The following is a 26,110-nucleotide window of genomic DNA, read 5'->3' as shown; positions in this document are numbered from 1 at the left end:
ATGCTGGCTCAAAACCTCTAAAACAAACACTTTTTTTTTTTTTTTTTGAGTTAGCACTCAAAAAATTTAGATTTTGGATTTCAGTTTAGTGATGAATCCATATTAAAATGTCTCAGTTCAACAAAAATAAAAATAAAAGATATTAAAAAAGGATAGACAATGAACAGGAGAAAAGAAATCAACAGAGAAAGAAATACTGCTTCAGAAAGCTTATGTACTACAGATATACACACTGGCATAAAGAAAACCATGTCTAAGGAAATGAAATATAAAATTGCTATCTCCTTATATGGGAATGTTAATACAGAGGTAGAAGAGGTAAAATAGAACCAAATAGAAATGTTAAAGCAGGGAAGTGTTAGAACCAACTGTGTTCACTAAAAAGGCCCAACAGCAAGCAGCATCAACAGGCAGCAGAGAGAACCAGTGAGCCTGCAGGTTGTTCCATTGACACTCTGCAGCCAGAAGTGGAAAGTGCTGAACAGTCTTAGAGATCTGTGGAATATCATCACTTATGACTACAGACACACAAATATAGCATCATAAAGAGAGGGAACACGTAAATATCTGAATATGCAACATTAACACAACAACCCCACATGGAATGAGAGACATTCAAACACCCAAAACCCTCCAAATACATTACATTTTAAAAGAGCCACACTTATGTACAGCATAATTAAACTATCAAATCTATAGACAGCATCCTGAAGGCAAGAGAAGGTAATTCATCATATACAATTTCTGAGCAGCAGAGCCTCAGAGAAGACAGCTGGGGAAAATATATAAAGTATGGAAAGAATTAAATGTCAAAGACCTCTATACCCAGCAATGCTACACTTGAAAACTAAAGGGGAAATTAGAATATTCTAATTCAGGTACTACAAGATGTATTATTTATAGATCTGCCCTCCAACAAGTACTAAAGAGATTCCTTCAATTTGAAATGAAAGAAAAAAAATATTATTTGACATAAAGAACACCAGGAAAGAGTTGGGTAGATGATGCAGTTGGTAAAATGCCTGGTATACAAACATGAGCACCTGAGTCATATACCCAGAAATGTTTGAAGTACTCAGCATGGTAGCACATGGATACCTGTAACCCCACAACCCTGGAGAAGAGGAATGAGCTCACTGGCCAGCCAGCTTAAATGAAACAGTGCGTGTGTTCACCTTATCTCAAACACTAAAGGAGAAGAGCAAATGACAAACATGGGGAACTGCAGTCTACTTTTTATCAAACGGTGGGGCACTGGAGACACAAGAGGAAAATGTTTGAATACTAGAAATGTAACATTCCAGAATGCCATGTGGGACATTATAAGAAGAGCACCAAGGAAAATTCATAGCTATGTATGTCATACATTAAGGATACAGATATGACAAATAATTTAATAATATCACAAAGTCTCCCAAAATATGGACAAACAACTCAAAATCAATAAAAGGGAAAAATTAAAAGAAGAGTGCATCAATACAAGAGATAGAATCTAAGAGAATAGTCCAAAGCAAAAATGGAACAAACATTGAGTCTCTGGGCTGGAGACACAGTTCAGTGGTTAAGAATGCACACTGTTCTTACAGAGGACCTGAGTTTGATGTCCAGCACCCATGCTGGACAGCTCAAAACTGCCATTTACTCTAGTTCCAGGGGAATCTGATGCCCAGTCTTGTCACTTTCATTAAATGTGGTACTTGGAATTTTAGCCAGACCCTTTGGACTAGAAAAATAACATGGATATACATAAGAAAGAAGGAAGCTAAACTGCCTTGCTTATGTACCTGGAAGACTCTAGAGACTCCAAGAGGCTCTTGCAACTGATACACAAATTCAGCAAAGCAACAGGAAACAAAACAAAACAGGAAAAAAAAAGTATATACTTTCCCTATATACCAATAATAAATTTGCTGAGGAAGAAATTTGATAGAGCTGACAGAATGAGGGATAGCTGACGGAAAAAGAAATGAAGGAAGGAGGAGGGAGAACATAAGTGAATGAAATTCGGAATAAACACAACTAAGAAGGTTAAAAAAAAAAGTACCTTTACTATCAAATTGGCCTCAAAGTTTTAATGATCTGTGAGAAGGTGCCTCACAAACAGGAAGGATTCCCATGGGTCCTCTGTTGTCCTGTTGCTAGTGATTCTTAGAATTCCTATTTCCCCTAAAGGGAATAAAATATATTTAAGGCAAATTCATGCCATTTACTTCCTCTTTACTGTGGATCTTGTTCAAACAACTAATCTAAATTGAGTATTTTATATGCTAAGGTGCTATAATGAAAATATTCCTTGTTGTTAAGAAGACTGGATGTTATTAAAAAGAGAGGTTAGACACAGGCACACATAGGCACTGCCCCGCCCCTCATATACACAGATCCAGTTTTGGAGGCACACATCTGTAGTCCCAGCTACTTAGCAAACTAAGGCAGAGAGAGATTGCTTGAACCCCAAAACCAACCAAAAACCTAAGCAAAGCACATGTTAAAAATAAACAGACTTAAACATCCAGGTCCATATACATGTATATAAGGAAACAGTATTTGAAGACTCATCTACTGGGCATTTACTATGCACTAATCACTGAGTCAGGTGAAAAGAAAACAAAACTGCATCGTCAGCAGTTACTGTCAGTGTAGCAATAAAGGCCTATTAAGGAAAGAATTCCATCTAGTCAAGAGAATACAATCTCTGGCTTGGGTGGAGCCCTAACATTCCAATAAGACCTAGACAATCATCTGGCTACTAGGCTATCCCAGGAGGGTAGGCTTCACATATTATTTCAAAGAGACAGGAGACATTATTTTTTTCTTTAATGAACTACTTTGTATTTCCTTCCACAAAATCCCACCCTAGCCCAGTAGCTTACATGACATGCAATTTCATGAGTCTGCCCATGAAGTCACTAAAAAGTGTAGCTTCTTCTCTTCTTCCTGTTCTCTGGGCTCAGTCTCCCTATCACCCTATGTCTGGTCTTCATGCTGACTCAAATGATATGGCTTTCCCTTGTCTATTCTCCCCTCTAGGCAGATGCAGAGATTTATAGTTTGACTGCCCAGTTCTTTCAAACTCAATAAAATCATCCCTGACTTTGAGTCCATTCTATATATTTTATTAATGAGACTAAGAACCCCAATAGGGGCCTCTGATTTCCCCTGCATCACCTGGCATCTATAAAGTAAACCTACTTTCCAGGACATTACTACAGATTATAAGAATAGATTGCTGAGGCTGAGCAATATAATTGAAAGGTACAGACTGCTTCATTAGACTAATTAAGCTGTCAGGTAATGTCCAAGCGGAGAAAGAGCCTGGGCTGCAGATGGCAACATGTCATATGGCATACTGCTGTACTATAATCAACTTGGGGACTTATAACAAGAAATTAATTTGTAATTATAATGTATATGTTTTTATTATAAAGAAAAGAGAAAAACACCAAGTGACACTTGATTCCTTATGAAAAGTTAAATTGGAACCTGTTGTGGTGGCACATACCTACAGTCCCAGTACAAGGAACAGAGGTTGAGACAGGAAAATCAAGAGTTTATTTAATGCCAGCCTGGTCCACATAGAAAACAACATTAGTTCTATATATCTGTTAAGATTTTAGTTGCACAGAACTCTGATAGTAACCCAGTTTGGGAATCTGATCTTTGATCTGCAGGGAAGCTTTGGAAAGGGTATTTACTGGAGCCCACAATGGCAAAAATCATCAAACAACCTGAACAGAATATTGTACTATTATTAATGGGATCCACATCTGTTGATTTGAAAGCAATTCCAGGGTATATTTGTTATGTAAGAAAAGCAAGCTGCAGAGAAATGGGTAGATAATGATTCTACTTTTACTTAACAACATACAAACTAGAATGACTTGCACTTGGAAGAGTGACTAGGGAAGGCTTGCTGTGAGCCATTCAGCAGGCCAGTGAGCAGTATAACCATGTATTAGGGGAATAATATTGAAAGCAGTGTTCTAGGAAGATTATCTGGAAGTAAAATGCAGAATGGATTAAAGAGAAAAGAGACAATTAGGGAAACAATTTGGCTAGTATTGATAAGTAATCAAAGTTTGAAGAGAGGGAGTTTGTTAGTTTTTTCCTGATTTGCTAGCTTCCCAGGGAGCAAGCCCTCAACTCCTTCTGGATCCTAGCTTTTGCCCTTACTCTAATACATCTCAGTTTTCATGGCCTCAGACAAATGGTATTTTCCATGAGATATTTTAACTTACATTTCAAATTAAAAAGGTTTTTTAAACTATAAACTAACCATTTGCTTTCCTGACACATTTAGGACTTAATTTTTGAGAATGTTTGTATGTTTTAAGGACATCAGTCACTCATGTAACTATTGGCCAAAGTTGAAACAACATCATGAAATACTTTCTCCTCATCCTACTTTAAGATTTTTTTGTCTCTTAATTCTCCAGATATTCACTGAGTGTTTTTTTGTGGGTGCTTTCTGGATGCCCTCCAAAGTCCTGTCCTTGGTCCATCCCCAACTTTTCCTTCAACACTAGAGAAGTTCACTTTTAAAAGACCTCATCTAATTGTCTTTAACATAGGTTAAGCCCTATGTGGCTTGGCATTATTATTATTATTAGTAGAAGTAGTATTTTCTGTCTTTGTCAAATTAGATAGTTATCTGAAATACTTAGAAGACAGACCTTTCTACTAACCTTTTAGGTTGATGATAGTATTGTACAATAAATCAAATCCAAAACACCCATAAACTGAAGAAAGACAATTCAGAAATTGAGAGAAAATGGGCCACTTCTCCTCTTCTAGAATATTCAGTGTTACAAACTATCTATCTAAAACAAACAAACAAACAAACAAACAAACAAACCATTATTTATGTCTTGCCTGCCTTTCTAGGTAAGCCCATATAAATGAGTACATTTTGGGACTCATCTGCTAGAATAATCTGTTCTCAACAGGATACTGAAATCCCAATAGCAGTATACATATAGGTATCTCTTCATGGACATGGTGGGCTGCATTGAGGACAGGAGCTGGAAAGTGGTAGATAGAGTGGGGTCAGATATGATTGAATGTATGGTACACATCTATAAAATGTTTAAAGAATAAATAATAAATGTAAAGTTCTGGAGCAGAAGATTATGTAGTGTAGGAAACAAACAAACAAAAAAACAACCAAACCAAACACCCTCAAAAAACATCATTAACAAGCTTTGATTGCCCTAATTTGTTAAGAAACAGCAAGAATCAATCCTATTTAAAGCTTTAGAGTAAACTTAGAAGCAGACAACAATTAAAACTATTTATTTATGTATGTTCTGTCTATTTGCTTCAACCACTGTCTTAAGACTGGTTTTTAGACTGAAGTCTGAGCCTTCTTCCTGATTTCTATGCCAAGTTTGCTCCTTCATGTATTCAGCTCCTTCATGTACTCAGCATTTCCGTCCTACTCTTTAGATGCTGGGATTTAGGAGTGGAGCAAACCTGTAATAGAGAGGACATAAGGTTCCTAAATACAGCAGAGCAGAAGAAATAAGGTGTTAAAGATAGACAGTTTGAGATAGAGACAGAGGGCTCACTTATTATGCAAGTGACATGTAAGTGTAACCAAAGTAAAGAAGGGCAGGGAAAGACCTGGGTATCTGGGGGAAACACTTCAGATAGAAATTCTCCAGGCTTAGACCATGCACCAGGGGACCTAGAACAACAACCTTATTCCTCTTAGAGAATGTGGAGACACCCCCACATCCATGTAAGAAAATCAGTCTTAGGCCAGGAAACACAGTCTTGCATGCTCAGTGTTAGGAGAAGTGTGGTCATACTACTTTATCTCACGATGGTTTAAGTCTATCTTTGGCTCATTCTTAACAAATGGATCCATTTTCAGTTTTCATCCTGTCCCTAACAAGCCTTCTTACTGCCAACAGCTGAATGGACCTTCACTCCCAATCCATCCCACAATCCCTTCAGCACATACACCATCTCCAGCAAGGAAACAAGCCTTCTTCAGGCAAACACATTAAAAAGCAACCTGGGAGGAAGGAGGAACAGGTACGAAAGTCACCCACTGTGTTCGTTCTCCAGCAGGGCAGGCTCTGATCACTACTTTCTTTGCAGGAGCTCGCTCACTTGTGCCCAGCACCCAGCTCAGCAGGCAGTTGCCTCTGCAGGTACAACTGGAAGACCTCTGTGATGCTTTAGTGCCCTCCTAAACACTCTTCTTGAGAACTGCTTCCTAGAATGTCTTTGTAGCTCTTCCTTTTACAAACATAATGACATCAGTAGGCTTCTTAGGGATGTCCCTGTGCACATATAGAAACTGAGGCATACAGAAATCAAACATAGCCAGTCACAAAACAGAAATTTAAATTTTTTATTTTCTTTTGTTTTTTTTTCCCCATGCCTTTCTAACTTTTCCTTCTGGCTTCCTTATTAGAGCACAGTGGCTCTCTCTGTCTAATGAGGCTATTGATCAAATGGTCATTTAAGCCTAAGAATTACTATGCACACTTCCCCTCTTCTTCAACAACATTTCTCCTTAGATTATATTAAGCTCTAGTGCCCAGAGACTTTAATACTGTCATATCATGATGATGGCTCTTTGTCCTTCTTTCTTCACCACTGAAATCTGACATTTTGGGGAAGAATAATAAGTATATAAGAACGTAGCTTGTTTGAAATACAGATATAAAAAAGTTCTTAGACTATTCTTGATAAAGAAGTTCTGTCAAAAGAATTTCAGTCCTAACACAATGGTTCCACAAAAGGCATGCTACCTGATTGCTGCAGCATGTGTCATGATCTGAAAGGCCAGAGTCCACCCATCTTACCATGCTGTCAACAATGAGCAGAAAAATAAATGCACGTAGGATTTGATATGTAAATTGTTAAGTTCCTATATGGCTGTCATTAGAAGCTAAGTTTTCTGTTTACATTTTGAGGACTAAAAGTAGAAAATATTTAAATTTCACACTGAACCTATAACTCAAGACTATTTTATTAGTATAAATAACTTTAGTGTACTTGAACTGTTGGCTATAAAATGGCTGGAACAAGGACCTCAAGTACTTTGAAAATTACTGTAGGAATTCACACTGTATTTACTCCATATCTGCAGTCACCAAATTCCTTTCAAGTCAAAGCCAAAGATAGGCCTTCTTTCTTGAACATAAAATAAACATGAGAGAGAGAAAAAAAATCAGGCTTAGAGGTAAGTAATCTTTACTTTTTCTGCGCGATACTAAAAAAAAGAAGTATGTAAGCTGTTTACTTAAATTCCTTTATAACTTAAGAGAAAGCACACAGCAGGACTTAACCACGGAGCACCACCTACTTGAAGGCAGGGGAAGAGAGGCATATCCAAACTGGCCTCTGCTATGAGCTATGAAGGACTGCATGCCTGGCATGTGGAAGATTAAGACATGTTTGGGGGCAGCCTGCGCTACACAATAGCCTGTTTTATAGAGGAAGAGGGAGAGGGGGACAAGGAAGAGGAAGGGAAGGGAACACCCTAGCTGAACTCATAAATAATCTTCAACAGGAACAAATATTATAACCTGAGACTGCTTACATTTCTGAAAGTTTTTACATAAGTGATCAAATGAAGAAATAGATAACATTTTCTGGTTAAGAATATTGGTATAGTATTACCGTTTAATAAGTTTGTTTTCTTTTTATGGTTTACAAGGTGTCTCAAGATGGCTTTAAAAGAGCAGCAACAACACAGCCTCTCAAGGACGGGGCTCAGAAGCCAAACATTTATTCTGGATTTTTCTATTTGGGGGAAAATATTTTTAAAAACTCTATTCTACTCTCATATTTTTTCTTTATAAACCCAGCTGAGATTCAGATGAGATGTTTCATATAATGTTCTAATTAAACTTTTTCAATGTTTCTATTTAAAAAATCAGGTTTTACAAAATGAGTTTATCTATTTAAACCACCATTTAATTATTTTTCATACTTGACAACACAATGAAAACATACATACACATGAATGTATGTACATATCATGTGTATATTTACATAAATACATACATACATACATACATACATACATACATACATAATGTGGGTAGGTACACACCTGTGAAGATGCCTAAAGATACCAGAGGTGTCAGATTCTACTAAAACTGGACTTAGAGGCAGTTGTAAGCTGCATGATCTGGATGTTGGAAACAGAACTCAGGCCCTCTGCAAGAGCAGTGAGTACCCTTAACTGGAAAGCCTTCTCTCCAGCCCTTACTGTAGCTTTTTAACCACCCAAGAAAAAGTTAGTAAATGTCAAGTTATATAATTCTCCCAAACTTATGCACCTAGAAAAAGTGTTAGTATTTATGGTTCTTAAAAATTGAAAGCTTAATTAACAAACCATCTTTGCATGCATGATTACCTAAGAGTATCAGACAATAAAAACAGAAAGGGGATAGCCTCGTGTTTATCAGCAATGTGGTTTATCAGTATAGCTACTAAATTTAGATGGTATATCTAATGTGTAATAAAATCCATGGAATAGGATTACTGATAGAGGTACTCCCCTGCAAAAAGACAAAAGCCCTTGAAAAAATAATACTAAGATAATTATCTGAGTTTTAAAAAGATAGTCGTCTAAATAAAATGAATTCATGACTCAGTTTGGGGAACTGCACATAGTAGGCATAAAAAAGTTTCCAGTGCATTGTTTTAAGTAGGCAGTACCTACACAAGAGATGCAGATACTTGAACTCTTATTAGCAAATGCGAGTCGTCCTGCTTTTAGCTGAACAAAACTACCAGAGCTTTAAAATTGCCACCTTGCATTTTAATGTTTTGTTTTAAATTTCCAGAGTAAACTTGCACCTACAAATTGTTTTTAATTATTATCATTTTTATTGTGTATGTATATGTACATATTATGGGGTTTGCCACAGCATACCTGTGAAAGTCAGAGGAAGATTTTATGGACTAGATTCTCACTCTCCATGGTTACATGGGCTCTGGCATCAAACTTAGGTCACCAGGCTTGCACAGAAGCCCTCTACATGCTGAACCATTGATAGCTTGGTACCTGGCACCTGCATATTCTATCCAGTAGGAGTGCTGGGTACTCTAAATGAAATCAATAAGTGACTACAAACATAAATATATAGCAGAGGCTTGGTCATCTCTCATTCATATGTATGTATGTATGTATATATGTATGTATGTATGTATGTATGTATGTATGTATTCACTGTTGAACAATTAGTGTTAAAGATTGTTAAGGGATTTCTAAAACATCAAATAGTAACTAATTACTTTCAGATTAGCATTACGGTTTCCCATTTTTTTTCTTTAAATGTCTTAGATTTCCCAGCTGTAAAACTCAGGTAACAGCTGCTTTCATCCTACATGGACCCTGACAGACTCAGAAACTTAATGTAACAAGTAGAATAAAGAATGTCAAAGAATTAAGACAGTACATGAGATGAATATATGAGAAGTATATAGCATGAACTGTAGCATAGTGTATGTTGCATAATGTATGTAGCACAGTGTAGGTACCATAGTGTATATAATACAATGTATGTGATATCATTTATGCAGCATAGTGTATTAGTATATAGTGTATGTAACATACTGTATATAGTGTAGCGTATACAGCATAGTGTATGCAGCATAGCAGATATAGCATAGTGTATGGAGCATAGTGTATGTAGTATATTGTATGTGATATCGTGTATGCAGCATAGTGTATTAGTATATAGTGTATGTAACATACTGTATATAGTGTAGTGTATACAGCATAGTGTATGTAGCATAGCAGATATAGCAGTGTATGGAGCATAGTATATGTAGTATATTGTATGTAGCATAGTATATGCAGCATAGTGTATGTAGTATAGTGCATGCAGCATAGTGTATGTAGCATAGTATATGCAGCATAGGATATGTAGCATAGTGTATGTAGTATAGTGCATGCAGCATAGTGTATGTAGCATAGTGTATGTAGCATAGTATATGCAGCATAGGATATGTAGCATAGTGTATGTAGTATAGTGCATGCAGCATAGTGTATGTAGCATAGTATATGCAGCATAGTATATGCAGCATAGGATATGTAGCATAGTGTATGTAGTATACTGCATGCAGCATAGTGTATGTAGCATAGTATATGCAGCATAGGATATGTAGCATAGTGTATGTAGTATACTGCATGCAGCATAGTGTATGTAGCATAGTATATGCAGCATAGGATATGTAGCATAGTGTATGTAGTATAGTGCATGCAGCATAGTGTATGTAGCATAGTATATGCAGCATAGTATATGCAGCATAGGATATGTAGCATAGTGTATGTAGTATACTGCATGCAGCATAGTGTATGTAGCATAGTATATGCAGCATAGGATATGTAGCATAGTGTATGTAGTATACTGCATGCAGCATAGTGTATGTAGCATAGTATATGCAGCATAGGATATGTAGCATACATAGTGTATGTAGCTTAGTGTATGTAGCATAGTGCTGCCATGTAATTAGTGTTCAATCACCAGAGAGCCTACTAACACTAGGAAGAAAGGATCAGTGACTTTTATGAAGTACCTGCTTGGTCAGTATTATGTCAATTACTTATTGTTTTTAGACCCTGGAAGAGCCCTGGATGCTAAGGTTTAACTAGCTGCCAATAGGGTGGCTCCAGCTGGCTGCACAGCTAATGAAGTGTGTGGTCTTTCCTAAGTACTGCCATGTTCTCGATTTCTCATTGGAATGTGTGGGGATGGGAATAGATAATCTCTTATCTAACACATAAAACAAGCTTTGAGAACCCAAGGGCCCTCTCTTGGGTACAACTACAACAACATTTACATATTATGTGCTATCAAGAATACAATTTTAAGCGCTGTCTAATAAAAGTTCAATTCTAAGTTCTTTTTTTTTTGTCTTATACTTGATACTATACAAAGAAAATGTCAAGGAACGGTCTTTAGTATACCATGACCTATCAATCTAACAAGAGAATTGCAAATTTTTATACAAACCCAATGGTGTTTTGATAAAGTTTGACATAGAGAAAGTTATCTTTGATTTCAAAACACACTGCTACCCAGAATCATAGATTGGTTCAGTTTAGCCTTAGAACCAGGTTGTTTTTGTTTTTCCTACAATTACTGTTAGTGAATATCCAAATCAAATTGTTAAGAAGAGACATAGGGAAAAGGACCCAAATATGACAACATAAAAGCGTCCATGCAAACCAGTAAAGCATTCATGTCCATGTGACAATCATAAGGTCATAAGTCATTGCATTGCCCCAACATAAAATAATAAATCACGTACTAGACTGGGTATCATTTCACAATAACTTTCAAAATTTGGCTATCAAATATACTTTCATAATAGTCATGGCTAAATATTATTGTGGAAACTTATGAAATAAACTAGAATAAAGGCTAATTTATTATTTTAAAAGTAAACATAAAAGGCTTTAAGTTTGTAAGCTTCAAATACTACATATTTATTAAACTCTCAAATTACTAACAAAAATAAAAATTCAGGGGAAATGTATATATATGTAAGTCATGTAATTCAACCTTTCTCCTCTACACACACACACACATACACACACACATAAACACACACAATGTATGTATATTGTGCCCCCATATGTGAATGGAAACAAATTTAAAATAAGGTACCTTATTAAATACATTGCCTTACAGACACTATAAATCTTGCTGAAGCTTGCTAAAATGAGAGAAGTATTCTGAAGTATTTAAAATTAATAGCTGAGTTATTCTAAATAAGTATGCTTAAGCACACAGCTCAACCAAAATAGGCTATTAATAATTTAAACTGGCTCAGAGAGTAAGTTAAAGGATGTCACCCTTTCATTTAAAATAACTGGTTTTAAGGATTCTATTGCAATATTAGTAGTTTAAGTGGCTATCTAGTGCTTACAGAATCCAATAGTTTCTGTTGTCATTTACCTAATTTATTTAATACACTAGCAGAAAAACCTATAACCTATGGAAAGAGTTGTACTCCACAGTCAGTTGATAGTTTATAAAGAAATGTTTAAAAGTAGAAGTACACTATGAAATAGGAAGAGGCTGTAGCAGCATAAGGCAGTCTACATGTGAAAGTACACTATGACATATAATGTGGTTGGTTGTAGCGACATAAAGCATCATTGATTATTTTAACTAAGTTCAAGTCATCACATTTTCTTTAATAATCACTTAAAATGGGGAGAATATGGAAATAATCTTGGTATCAAAGTATGCTGTAATTTCATCCTTATTTTAGTGATAAAAGCATCACAAGAAACATAACTAGAAATGCTTGTTTCTTTGTTGCTCTTAGCCTTCACAAGAAAGCATCATTACCTTCATTCCTGACAGTGCACATGGCTTTTAACATTTGAAAAGCAACAGTTGATCCAAATGGGTTTCTGGAATTGTCCTTGAAATTATGCTTCTCGCTCTATTACAGGCCTCTGTTGCTTCTCTCTTTGTCCCTCCTCCACTGGAGAGGGCTTAAATCCACTAGCTTCATTTAACCTTGTAATGTATAAAAAATTTAATCTCTAAAGATTATACTCAAATTCAGGAGTGATCACATGATTCAAAAGAAAGAAACACTTTATTTAGAGATTTGTTTTAAAATATAAGTTCCCCTCAGGAGAACTTGACAAATATAAAACCAAGGTAAGAGAGATGAGAGCAGTTGGCTAAATGAAGCTACAGACAGAATAATCGATCTCTTCTGTAAAGACCAAGGAGTGAGGGTTTTTTTTTTCCTGGTTGTAGCTTACTCCAACAACACATTCCTTAAAAATTCTTTATACAATGGGATTTGCCAAGTTATATTCTCTGCACCTCAGAACTTCAGAAACAAATACTTATTAATTTGGCAACTATTCATACTGTATTAAACAATTACTTTTGACAAAAATATTACCAAGATGACTTCAGAGCAGTAAATACTAGTCAACATGAACTGATTATGCCTGTCTAATTTACTCACAGTAGAGCCCAAAACCTCATAATTAAATATGTACAACTATTAAAGAGAAAAATGTATTTGAAGAATTATGCAGCAGACATAACCAAAATCTAAATGAAGCCTTCCTAATCTAACCAGGCCAGAGTGCATTGAGACTTACATAACTCATCAAGAATTTAACGCTTAGCCTTTCCCACTGGCACCCGTGGAAAAAATACCACTTAATGCAATCTCTCGGCAGATTTCAGAGGCCTCTAAGGTGAGCTCTCCCTTCCTATTCATCCACTGCAGCCTGCGCTGCATCCTCATTTGTACAGAGTATATTTCAGAACAGGTCACAAAATTCATAAACATTCAGTAATACGTGGAAAATGGTCAAATAAATGTATAGGCAGAAATAGACAAAAGATAAAATAACATGAATACAAGTTAAATTGTTAATTAAAAAAATACAAGGATTAGCCAAAAACACATTACAAGAATTTCATTAAGCACTGACTAAAGGCTTATTACATATCTCTTTATTAGTCATTCCAATACTAACTAGACACACCTGAGTACACAATAGCTTCCATTTCTCTTAAAATCAATCATACTGATCTTTAAAAAGAGGAAGCAATTCTACCATAAAGGTAACAATATATAAGCAAATAAGTGTATGCTCAAAAGCAAATCACATCCAGAAATCATTTTATATAAATGGATATAAGAAATAGTAAGCTCAAAAACCACTGTCAGAATCTTTAGAAGGCAAGAAGCAAGGTAAGCCATTAAACAAGTACCTCTCAAAGTAAAAGGCTAGTTTCACTCTTCCCTTACGGTATCTCAGAAAACATCCAGCCTGTGGTTAGTAAGCAAAATGAGAGACGGGCAAAATGTGTTTCACTCAGCCCATATTCTTATCATTTTTCAATCTCATTACTTTTATAACACTTGATGCAGATGTGACCAATAATGAGAGATGTCCAAAGCCACTAAGTGTCAGTGCCTTCATTAAGTGCCGAAGCCTACCTCCACGAAGCCTACCTGCACGAAGCCTACTTGCACGAAGCCTACCTGCACGAAGCCTACCTGCACGAAGCCTACCTGCACGAAGCCTACCTGCACGAAGCCTACCTGCAGGAAGCCTACCTGCAGGAAACCTACCTGCACGAAGCCTACCTGCACGAAGCCTGGCTCACAAGTCCATCCCACACTACTCTTTTTCTCTAATCACCTAGACTCTCAGGAAAGGGTCATCTTGCAAACAAAATTTCAACAATAGCCCCTATAACTTTAATTCCACTGAAAACCCTTGAGTTCTTTCTACTTATTTTCTGCAGCGTCCACTATTAATGCAGAGGTGAAACATGGTGGGAGAAAATCAAATTACACACAAGTGCATCTGCCTCAATTATGTTTATGTTAAGCTCACTGAATTTTAATTTATACCCTTAGAATTGGAAGTTCATTTTACTAAGAATAAATCTGACCAAGGTAAATAACCATTACCTTGTTTTACCACCAATGAACTTAAACTTTAAAAATAAAACAAGATTCTTAATCATGATATTTGTAACTTTACAATTTAATATGCTAACCTAATATCATGGTATACAGGCATATGTGTATAAATTGCTTTCTCCCTCAAATATAAAATGAAGTCGTTTTTATTAACACTCTAGGGAGAAAATATTTTAGTTATTTGAGAATTCAAGTTAAAATGTATGCCTTCTTTAAAAATTCCAAGCGATGTTCCTAGTGGCATTCCTAGTTGTCTGAAGTCAGATGATTCGATCAAGCTGTGGCCTCCGCATGTTGACTTAGTGGTTGATGCCTCAGGGTCACTGATCATAGCTAATGTTTGGCAACTACCGTGCATCATATATAGAGAGCAACCAATTTCAGTTCTGCCAGGGCTGCTGCTTGGAAACAATAGAAGAATTCAATAATGGTCAGAAAGGAAACATTGTCTCAGTTTATTTGGGTGAAGCTTTGTTCTGGGTAATGGCAGTTCTCAGTGCTAAGTGTGAAACTTGCAAGCACCACCCATAGTCCCGTTAAGGTATTCAGCCTGGCTCGGAGACACTAGTGATTAAAATACAAATCATATGTCAGCATAAAATTAATCATTTCCTGGACATGAAAGAATCTCTGAAGTGCCACATCGTCATGGCCTTGCCTATTTCTGTAATGGCAGAGGCCCAACACGAACATGAACAATTTATATGTCATTAAGTGTAAAAGTTATAGCATTAAAATTATTTAATGATCTAAGGCTAAGACTTATTGTTCATATCCCAGATTTTATAAATCTTAATGAAAATTCATACATGCAAGTTAAGTTTGGGTTCCACTATTTTTCTTTTACACAAAGTGAAGTTTTATGATGGTTTTCAGGGTAAGAAATTTTTAAATGTATTATTTTTCCTTGTGTAATCACATGTTTATAAATCAATTTAACAGCTCCCTATAGATAATCAAGTCAATTAGAATTATTCTTATATGAGAGTCAACCACATGAAATCTACTGTCAAAAATTTAAAACTGGAAAATTTAAAATACAGACTGCCTCTTAACATTTGAAAAACACAGTTTATGCAATAAGGAACTATTTAAATTTCCTTACTGGAAGTATTTTAAACCCCTAATTCAGAAAGTTAAAATGTTGCAATAGTTTTCCCCCAAATAAGGGACAACTAATTATTGAGTAATAGATTAGTAGTCACTACTAATATATAGTATAAACATTAGCTTCCCATCTCTTACGATACATAAGAGAAAGGGCGACTTTTCCCTCCTCTTGGTAAGATATAATTAAGCGATTTAGAAAAATTGATCGTAGTCTGAATCTATTATTTTTCCCAATAAGGGCTTCCTATGTGTGGAGGAAAGAGATAACTTTTTGTATGTTAGTGTCTAGATAACCTTCAGAAAAAGCAAATTTTAAAGCGTTATATGGACATAGATCAGTGATAGACTGCATTGAAAACATTTATTACAAATTTTAAGTAAAATCTTCTCAAATGATTAATAGAAACAGTGAACACCACTGACAGGAAAAAGTTGACGGGATTATATACAAGAAAAGGACTCTGTTTTCTACCAAAACAAAACAAAAACCCTAGTGATCAATTTGTCTTGTATCACTACAATCCATGTTTTCTCTTCTTTTCTTTCTTTGTTTTCACACCTAAAGTAGATTAGATAAGCCAGCATTCACATGACTTTCACGTCAGGGTACGTGGAAGAGCCGAAGCCTACCAACACACTAACTTTCAAGTTTTTTTCCAGTAATTCCATTCTAACTAACGGGCCTTTGTGAGGTCAGATGGAAATGTCAGTCTCCTTTATAACTGACTGAGAAAAATGAAGAGAGACATATATGGCACTTGCTAACTGAAGCCTGAAAATTCTAATCATGAGTTACCTACTAGAACATCTGCAGGAGCATTTGAAAGCATCATGCACCAGCTCCTTCCTCACAGAGGCTAAGGAGCAGACACCAACTGTCTGCTTTAGGCTATTCTAACGCCTAGGTTTAGGTCCCTATGCCCTGTATTGCGCTAACAGTTTCAAAACACAGAAAGTTCAGATCAAATACTCAGCGTTTCTACTTCTAGTTCTTAACCCTCTAATTGAAAGGTAACACTTCAAGCATTGTCTTGTAATAACATATTCTAAAACAGCTAAATTAACATGCCTAATAAATGTTTTATATGACTAGACATCTTATTTCCTTGATTTGATAGTTTCACTTAAGGTACTTGTAGATGGATGTTACTTTAACAGATATTTGTTAGTGAGCAATTCTGCTTTAGTTTTCAAATAAAATCTTTAATACTATTTAACCAAACACCCAAAGTGCTTTCGCATCGATGAGTCCTTTCAAGTTTCTAACATGCCTATGCATTCAAAAAACCATTTGTACTGAGTTATTTGCAAAAGTATACAAATCTCTCTAGAAAACACATACTGATAAAAAATTCTAAAGTTTATCAAACTATCTTAAATGTATCATTCTTATGAAACAAAAAAGTGCTAACTTACCTTGAATATCCATTAGAAAACACTGATCTGCCTGGGAAGTTCATAGTCCCCAAGGAAGTCAGGTTGTCCTCTCCAGATCCTTGGCACCTATTCCAGTTTTCAGAACCAACAGGAATTGGTGGAATGACATTAAAAACAGGCTTCTGATCCTGCTGCTGAGAAAGGGATGCTGTATTCATGTCATAGTGGTACATCTGTCCTCCAGAGGTACTCACACCATGGACAGAAATGGCAGACATTTTATTACCAATTATATTTGTCCCAGAAAAGCTTGCCTGACAATAAACTGGGCCCAGTTTCTCTTGCTTAATTACCCCAGGGGTGCAAAGTTCAATGAAATCATCTTTTTCTGTTTTCACTTGGGGCAGTGACACACTGCTGGGGCTTGATAAGATTGTATCTCCAGTATCCTTAATTTTAGGTTTAGTGTCCGGTAAAATAAGAGGCTTACAATCCTCATTCGCGTCCCCTTCCAGAAGGAATGGATCATCTTCTCCTGCCAAAGGAGAAAGCAAGTTTTCATCTATCAACAGGTCTGACCTCCAAGGACTCTCGTTTGTCTCTTTACCTGGGGACCCAGCAGAAAACTCCAAATCCTGCAGGATGTCAAAGGTGCTTTGGTCTGTGGTATACAACTTCACACTGCCACCGTTGGTGCCGGTCTGGCTTTTTCGATTTTGCTGTTCTGAAGATGGGTCAGAGTGAGTCTGGGGAAACTCCTTCTCTGTCAGGGTAGCACACCCAGCTGCAGGCGTTGAACTCTTGGGGTTCTCTGGAAGGCTGGTCGACCTATTAAGGTTTGCAATGCTTTCTTCCAGAAGCCGAAAGTCTGTTTCCCCAGAGGAAAGGCCAAGCTGGCCCTGCTGTGGGTAGCCCAAGTCATTTCCCATCACTTTTGTTTCTGTCTCTCCCATATACAGTCCCATAGACAGTGAAACGGCTTTGGATAAATCTGGCTGCTGCGGCGGCGGCTGCTGCTCATTGCTTGTTGAGCCTTTTGAAAAATCAAGGAGAATCCTCTGCTGCTTGGAATCTGCTTGAGAAGCAGCAGCCACTGAGGGCGAAGACGCAGAAACCTTGACTGTAGCTCCTCCCCTCAGGCTTTTATAAAAGTCCATCACGTTTCCCCTCCCCTGGCCACGCAAACTGCTGGGGACTTCGTCTCTACCAGGGGGAGCTAAGGATTCTTTGGAGTCCATTGGCAAATATTAACTAAAAAAAAAAAAAAAAGACATAATAAGCTATAAAACTACATTATCTCTGATCCGATTAGTAAGAGACAGCCTATTAAATAAACCCGTTAGGTAACTCCCAAATCAACGTCTCCCCTGTTAGAATAGTTCCTGTCTTGTAAAATAACACTATACCCCTGCTCCCATCCACAAGGCAGCTCATTTGCAAGGCATTACATTGAACTGACTTGAATCTGGCTGTTTATCTTGCCACTCGCTAAATGTACACATTTGGTAACCATGGGGATTGTAATTTGTTATGTGATTATTGTAAAAGGTTCAAATTGATGTCAACGGATTTAGCTTTTCTTTTCCTTTTTTTTTTTTTTTTTAAAGGCATGATCCTTAAATTTCCAACCCCTTTCAATTAAGAGTGATTCCTTTTCGGAGACCACTACATAAAGCTAAAGCGTTTGATAAATGCTACAATATAATTATTTACACACCTTATGATTCACAATGTCACCTGTGCCAATCCCCACACATCTAAACCTTTCAAGGTACAACCTTGAAGAATTATGCACATTTTATCTGGGAAAAAAGTAAGCAGTCCTGAGCTGCTTATCTTGTGGGACTAGGGAAAGGCTCTTTGAAACTCCGTTTTCAACTAAATAAGCCTGTCTGCTATAACCTATCTTCAAATTTTGGATGTAAGATAAACTATATATTACATACAGCCCAAAATGTACATCTTTAAAAGCAGAATAGAATTTGTACTGGTTTCTTCACCTACAATTTTAACCTATTTAAATAGTTTATTAGAGCAGAGCTTATCAAAATTCCTAACACTGAGATTTACCGAGTTATATCCTTTTAAAAATTGTTTAATATACTCAATACAAAATATTTTATCTATAAGTTGAAGATTTTTCTTTCCAAATATGAAAATATCAGGAAAAACAGATAGAAAAATTGGGCTGTAGGATCACATATAAAGCCAAATAAAACCTATTTCAAGAAAATGCTCCGAATAATTTTCTTTGCAGTTTTAAACCTTTATTGTATTTTTCCAGATCGCTAATATATTATTAATAATCAAAATGTTTTGAGAGGCTAGCAAACACTACTACAAATATATTTAGAATCCACTCCCATAAAATGGTAAACTTCCTGTATCAAGACACTAAGTATAACCATCTTCTCTGAAAGGGGAATTCGAGGAAGGTGGGAAGAGGGCTAGGATCTGCCTAGGAGTCTTCCCCATACAGAGCTTCCCTCTCAGAACCAGGGTCCTTTGCCTCTGATAAGGATCTCTAAACATGAGATATCAAACAGACTTTAATGAATCTTCACGCCCGATTTTTTTTGACAGCTGCCCCTTCCAGCCTGAAACCATAACAACACTTCATAAAACAAGATGCTCCCTTGAGCGACATTTATCCCCCAGTTAAAACTGGAAATAACCCTGTGACATTAGTCACACGAACCATGCCCAGGGTCTTAAGTGGTAAGGCCGCAATTACCGAGCCTGCAACCTCAAATGTCAAAGTAGCACTTGTCAAAAAAAGAAAAAAAAATCGCTGCATCAAAATCTGCGGCTGGGGGGGGGGGGTCGTCTCTTTCTAAAAGGGGACCACTGGGAAAAGTCAGGCACGAAATCATGCCCCAAAGCTAGTGCCCAAGTTGTCGGGGGTGGGGTTGGGGGAGAAGGAGGGAGAAAGGTGCGAGGTGAAGGCAGAAATGTGTCCAGACCTGTTGAGTTCTCGGCGGCACGCCCACTTCTAGCAGATAAGGCCGGCAGGGCGAAGTCTGGGCTGCAGGCTTTGAGCCCCGAATCCACCCCACAAGCCCGCAGCCCGCAGCCGTGCGCCCTGAGCCCGCAGGTCGCAGCCGCCACTCTGCCTTCCCCCCGGGAAAAGCGGGTGTCCCGGCAGCCCTGAGGACGGACAGCGAAGACCAGAGAGGACTCGCGGCAAAAAGCAAAAGCCAAAAGAGCCAGACTCCGTCCGTCCGGGGCGCGCGAGGCTCCACGGCGGGGCAGCGCGCTGGGCCGGGGATGGCGGTGCGGGGAGAGGAAGCGCCAGCGCTGTCACCGCCGAGGCCCTTTCGTCACCGTCACCCTGCCCTCGCCAGCCTCCACCCCCCCTCCCCCCAACCCCGGGCTGGCAAAAGTTTGCCAAGTCCCGCCGCCCGGGCTGCTGAGCCCCTCGGGGAGGGAGCGCGCCCAGTCCGGCTCACCTCAGCGCGGGCGCCCGCTCGTCCGCTCGCCCAGCCCCCGCTCGCTCACCTCAGCACCCGCGCGCTTGCCCGCCCGCGGCTCCCACCGCAGCCAGATAAACAAGTCGGCGTGCGGACGCGGGAGGCGCGCGTGTCACGGAGAAGGAAGTCAACAGTCGCCCCCTCTTCTCCATGGGGGAGGGGAGAGCCCCTAGCGCGGAAAGTCACCCGTTCCCGGCTGACAAGCCGGGCCCCCGCGCCGCTCCCGTCTCCCGCGCGCGTCCCCCGTCCCGGCGCCGCGCCGCCCGGCTGCGGCGTCTTGTTCCACCCACTTAGAATCCGTCCCCGACGGGCGGGCGGCGACTCGGGCTCCAGGCACTGACTCGAGCTCGCAAAATGGAGGAGGCGGAGGGGAGGGGGGAGCGCGGACACGCGAAAAGGCCGCCCGGCCGCGGCAGGCGAGCGGGACCGAGCGAGGGGCGGGCGGAGGCGGCGCCACGGCGCGCACACACTCGCACACACGCGCTCCCACTCCACCCCCGGCCGCTCCCCGCCCGAGGGGCCGCGCGGCGGCCGCGGGGAACGGTGCAACCTGTTGGCGACTGTCGGCAACTGCAAGGGCGCCCGCGGCCCTCGCCCTCTTTACGCCCAGCGCGCGGGCCCCGCCAGCCCGGCCCCGACGGCGCCTGCGAGCCCCGCGGCTCCCGGGCATCGCCTTCGCCGGGGCGCGCGCGGCTTCGCCTTTTCCCCACCCAAGGAACGAGGAAAAAAAAAAAAAAAAAAAAGTGCGGCAGCGGGTGCCGACCTGGCCTGGGAGGGAAACCGAGTTTCTTTAGTTTCTCTTCTCCCTGGCTCCTTCCCGCCCCCGCCCAGCTCCGCGGTTTGGAACCGCTCGGGTGCCCGCCCCGTGGGTCCGCCGCCAGAGCCGAGGGTGACAGCCAGCCGGCAGAGCCGCAGGGGTGGTCCGCGCCCGCCAACTGCCGAGTTGCGCGAAGTGTGTCACACTAGCAGAGGGGCTACAGGATGGCACGGAAACGGTGCCGCAGAGCCCCGGCCGCTCTCGGGGCAGGACGGCAGACACGCCCTCTGGGGAGGCTTGGGGAGGGGAGAGGGTCAGCGCATACATACTGTGAGCCCGAGGGGGGACTCGCGTGCCGCCGCCAGGTCCCCCACCCCCGCATCGTCTGGGCGGCCCCGTCTGCAGCCGCCGCCGCCGCGCGCGCGCTCGCTCGCAACCGGGAGAAGTTGCAAAGCAGAACCCACCCTCCCCCGCGCCCCGATCGTCCCCCACCCTCTTCCCCGAGTCTGAGAGGAGGCGGCGGCGGCGGTGGCGGCGGCAGCAGGAGGCGCCGCCTGCCAAGTTCAACCCCCACCGCTCCCTCCCCGCCTGCCAGCGCGCTCACATTCGGAGGAAGTTGCACGCCGAATGCAAAACCCTCTTAGCGAGCTGGGTTTCTTTGCACTTTAAAAAAAAAAAAAAATGTGATTAAGGAAGCCTTGCGGGGCGGGAGGGGGTGTGTGCAGGCCCAGAAGCAAGTTGCATACGGAATAGTAAGTTGCTGGCGAAGTCCGCCTTCCTCTTACCCCAAACTCCTGACCTCTCCTTCCACCCCCTTCGGGGCCAGCATCCAAGCTCCCCGCGGTGGCCCCTCCCCCGAATCTTGACATTTGCTGCTCCAGGCTCGGTGCCTTGCGCAGCCTTCTGAGTTCCAGGGACCCCTCTGCCCCTCCAAATAAAACAAAACCTGCATCTTTAAAACGTCAGCCTTTAGCTCCCTCCAGCTGTTCCCCGTACGAGCCCCCGGGGCTCCAAGAGAAACACGTGGCCGGTCCCCCTAGGACAGGAGAGGGGCGTGGGGTGACAGTGCAGCCGCTCGGTACCTGCCCCTCGGGTGCCCGCTGCGTTGGGCGGGCTGGGGTGACGCTGGGACCGTGCCCCCTACCTCGCGCCACAGGCTAAGCTTTGGAAGACTCGGGGAAAGGGGTTGTGGTGTTGCTTTGGGGTGCGAGGAAGTAACTTTTGCTCCCCCACAGGTGCCAGCGCTTGGCCCTTGCGATGTGAACCGAGGCTGCCTTGACTCCACCTCATCCCCTCCCCCGGCGCGCGGCTGCAGCCGCTCGCGCCGCACTTGGACTCCAAGGGCGGTCTCCTCTGCCTGACCTCTTGGAGATCCCTGATTGGGGAAGCGCGTGCCGGAAGTCCCTCGCCGCCATCTTGGTAAAGAGCAGTGACGCCGCACGGTCACCATTTTGGCATAGGTGCTCTTTGGCGTCAAAACCGAGTCGCCCTTTCTTGGATGGAAAGCGTAAATGCTGCCCAGTGTATCGTCCGCTTTGCATGGGGAGACTGTGGCCGTGAGCGAGCCCCTGGGGCAGAGGTGCTCCACAGTCGCCACCTCCATGGGATCTGGGGCCGCCATCTTGACAAAGGAGCAAAAGCTTGATACCTCAAGAAGGAAAACCTAGACTAGTGTAGACCTTCTCCTCCTCCAGGAGAGGGTTTATGAAGAGCCCTTGAACCACTTGGTGTTGAAAAAAGGAAGGAAGGGAGGGAAGGAGGGAGGGAGAAAGAAAAGAAACAATAAACCTTTTAAGTTGAGAAGAGACTCAACCAGGCTCGTAGTGAACCCTGAGAACTTAGACCTATGACTCGGCTTTCCTTGCTGGCCAATTTTCCCACCTTCTGAGGCTCAAGAACTGGGACAAGGTATCTTGTGAATTCGGCCCCCAGACTTCTAACAGATTCTTCTGTGTGTATAGGAGTACTCATTCATACAATAAAACTCATACTTATCCTTGATGGTCGCCTTTTTAAAAGAACTAAGAATTGTGCACATATATCATATTCTTTCGTATACTTTCATGCCACAGACCTAAATAGATGAATTACTCATTCAAAGAATCTACTTCATTTTTTTCTTGCATGTTTGAATTGTAAATGGTAGGTGCTATTTTATTTTTGAATAATTGATGACTTTACAAGAATTCCCACTTAATGTTTTTCATTTTCCTTTTTGCATGCCTAATAATTCTTAATGTAGAAGGTTTCATTTTGTTTTAATTTTTCGTTCCAAATATTTTAAATTGAACAAAAATAGGTTTTTTTTTTTCTGTTCTTTCTCTTTAATGGCCTAACTATGCCTCAGTCTGTTAGTTCAATAGAAAAACATCTCCTGCTTTAATTCATCATATTTATTTAGAAATATACTTAAACTCTCAATAATTAACCATATCTACACAGTAAGAAAATAATCACAAAAATAATTTGCTTAACATCCATGGACTCTTCTGCACAGTTTGCTGGAAGTTTTGAATAAAATAGATATATTATTATACTTCTTGGGATGTCCTGGAAATCCTACATGCTAGGAAAGTACTCCCTAGGCTAATGAGCTATGTCACTACTTGTCTTAGTTAAGGTTACTATTGCTCTGATGAAACACCATAACCAAAAGCAACATGGGGATGAAAGGGTTTATTTCATTCACAGTTCCATATAAACAGTTCATTATCAAAAGTAGTAAGGACAGGACTTCAAATGGCAAGAACCTGGAGGCAGGAGCTAATACAGAAGCTATGAAGGAATATTCCTTACTGGCTTGCTCTGCCTCCTTTCTTATACTCTCCAGGATCACCAGCTCAGAGATAGCACCATCCACAACATTCTTGGCCCTCCTCCATCAAGCACTAATTAAGAAAATGTCCTATAGGCTTGCCTATAGCCCAATTTTATGGAAGCATTTTTTTTTTTCTAATTGAGGTTTCCTCCTCTTAAATTACCTTAACTTGTGTCAAGTTGACATAAAACTGTCCAACATGTTAGCACTACTTGATCTATCAATATGAGGAACTTAAGCTTACAGATCTGGATCCAGTGTCACACATCTCCTTAGTGTCAGGGATGGAATTCAGTAATGTTAAAAGAGGTTTTCCTCATGGATCTCATAATTTACATACAGGGGCATTACCAATTCTTGAAAAGCTTAAGCACTCATGGAATTTAAGCAATGAACTTCAAAGAACTTAAATAGTCTTTTATAAAGAGAGAAATGTTCATTGTACACAGGTGAAATTAAAATTCTGATAACACAATGCTTATTATAGTTGATAACTATTAAGCATTTGTCAACCAGACATTATTCAGTATTTTTATACATTACTTTTAACTCATTAACACTTGTGCTTACTTGTCAGTAACCCTAGGAAGTTAGGATTACTACAAGGTGAGAAATAGGATCAATCCCTACCTCAGAGAGAATGTATTTTATTATCTCATAAGAAGAGGTAGGAATAAAACTGATATATTCTGACTTTATCCAACAAAACCCGGATTTATCTTTTTCATTATGTTGTGTCCCTAGAACAGAGGCTCATATATAGCAGGCTAAAGGTAATATTTTACAAAATTGTGATAATAATGCTGAGTCAACTAATCAACTGGGCATAATATTACTTGGGGTTGAATTGGCTAAATGACTTAATAAAAAGTTTATGAACATTGCTCAAGATCTTTATGCTTATTCGTGTGGATTTTAATTTCCAAGCTTTACCCCCTAAACAACTAGAACACATTATATTTTTACAATATCCTGCACAATTTGGTAACATGTTGCAATGATAATTCATTTGTTGTGTGCCCATTGGTTATATTCTTTTCCCTATTAGATTATAAGCCTGAAAGACAGAGACTCGGTCTTCCTATTCAACACTTTTTATATAGTGCATAATTGATGATGCTCAGTGGGTGTTAATTGAGTGAATTGATGAATATGTATTGACTATTATGCCCTAAGACAAACAATATTAATAAGCCTGAGCTGCAACCAAATCATCATTTACATCTCTATAGCATTTGGACTGCAGAGATTGCTCAGAAAGTAAAAATGCTTTCTGCTCAAACAGAACCCACATAAAAATTCTGTTATGGCATCAGGTGCTTGTAATCTCCCCCAGCCCAACCCACCTTGCACAGAGACATGAAAAATCACTGGGGCTTGCTGGCCTCTAGCTAAGTTCAAGATACTATGAGAGACCCTGTTAAGGGAATAAGATAGAGAGTGATAGAGGACACCCAAAGTCCTCCTCTGACCTCCATGTAATCCCACAGATACATGCACCTCTCTCTCTCTCTCTCTCTCTCTCTCTCTCTCTCTCTCTCTCTCTCTCTCTCTCTGTGTGTGTGTGTGTGTGTGTGTGTATGTTATAGAGTAAACTAGATTTCTGTTTGTGATTCTTTCATCTTTTGAAGTATCTTCCATGCACACTACGTGACTAAAATTGCTTGTAGCATCTTTCCATTTAGATTGTGTAGGAGAATGGCTTCTTTTCATACTCATGTTTCATTCTTAATATGAAAACACATTTGAGGGAAAAGCACGAGAGCCTGGAGAGCTCAAAAACACATTTGAAGGAAAAGCACGAGAGCCTGGAGAGCTCAGCAGGTAGCCGGAGAAATGTATGGAGTAACGTTGGCCCCCTGTTCACCACTGCTGGACACCAGTGGTAAGTCCTGCATGAAGACTACATAACTTGGACTTATTGGGATGAATTGATGTGACTTTTGTTGGAAAAGATCTCATTCAAGGAAAGACTCTGCACAGCACTTCCAGGCCTGCCTCTGCTGTTGGTTACCACATAAGATCTCTTACAAAGAGACACGTCTTTGAAATTTATTTTCCTACAGCTATATCCTTTTTCATGGCTCAGCTTGCATTTTTTTTGTTTTGTACCCATTCCCTTAA

General features: G+C 40.2%; 1 protein-coding gene and 1 long non-coding RNA gene across 7 annotated transcripts in view; one reads left to right on the top strand and one right to left on the bottom strand.

Annotated features, from left to right (window-relative positions):
* Nr3c1 (nuclear receptor subfamily 3 group C member 1) overlaps nt 1–21,638 on the bottom strand; it is a 79,243-nt gene extending 57,605 nt beyond the window's left edge. Inside the window, exons 1-2 of one of the 6 annotated variants that reach the window (XM_076912732.1) lie at nt 21,498–21,638; nt 16,981–18,192 (exon numbers count right to left, since the gene is read on the bottom strand). In XM_076912732.1, coding sequence (XP_076768847.1) covers nt 16,981–18,179 — 1,199 coding nt within the window. In that variant the 5' untranslated portion in view covers nt 18,180–18,192; nt 21,498–21,638. Of the gene's footprint in view, nt 1–16,980; nt 18,193–19,904; nt 20,316–20,390; nt 20,754–21,497 lie in introns of those variants that run through there. The other 5 variants (XM_076912734.1, XM_076912733.1, XM_034517617.2 and 2 more) reach the window with 5 other exon arrangements.
* An 83-nt stretch (nt 21,639–21,721) lies between these two features.
* On the top strand, nt 21,722–23,169 carry LOC143434332 (uncharacterized). The gene is made up of 2 exons (XR_013103757.1): nt 21,722–21,920; nt 22,404–23,169. It is a non-coding gene; the product is annotated as an uncharacterized LOC143434332 (long non-coding RNA).
* Nucleotides 23,170–26,110: the final 2,941 nt, after the last annotated feature.

Source organism: Arvicanthis niloticus, chromosome 14 (assembly GCF_011762505.2).
Source record: "Arvicanthis niloticus isolate mArvNil1 chromosome 14, mArvNil1.pat.X, whole genome shotgun sequence".
Classification (NCBI taxonomy): domain Eukaryota; kingdom Metazoa; phylum Chordata; class Mammalia; order Rodentia; family Muridae; genus Arvicanthis; species Arvicanthis niloticus.
Note: the sequence above shows the minus strand (reverse complement) of the source record. Positions and strands in the feature narration are given on the sequence as shown.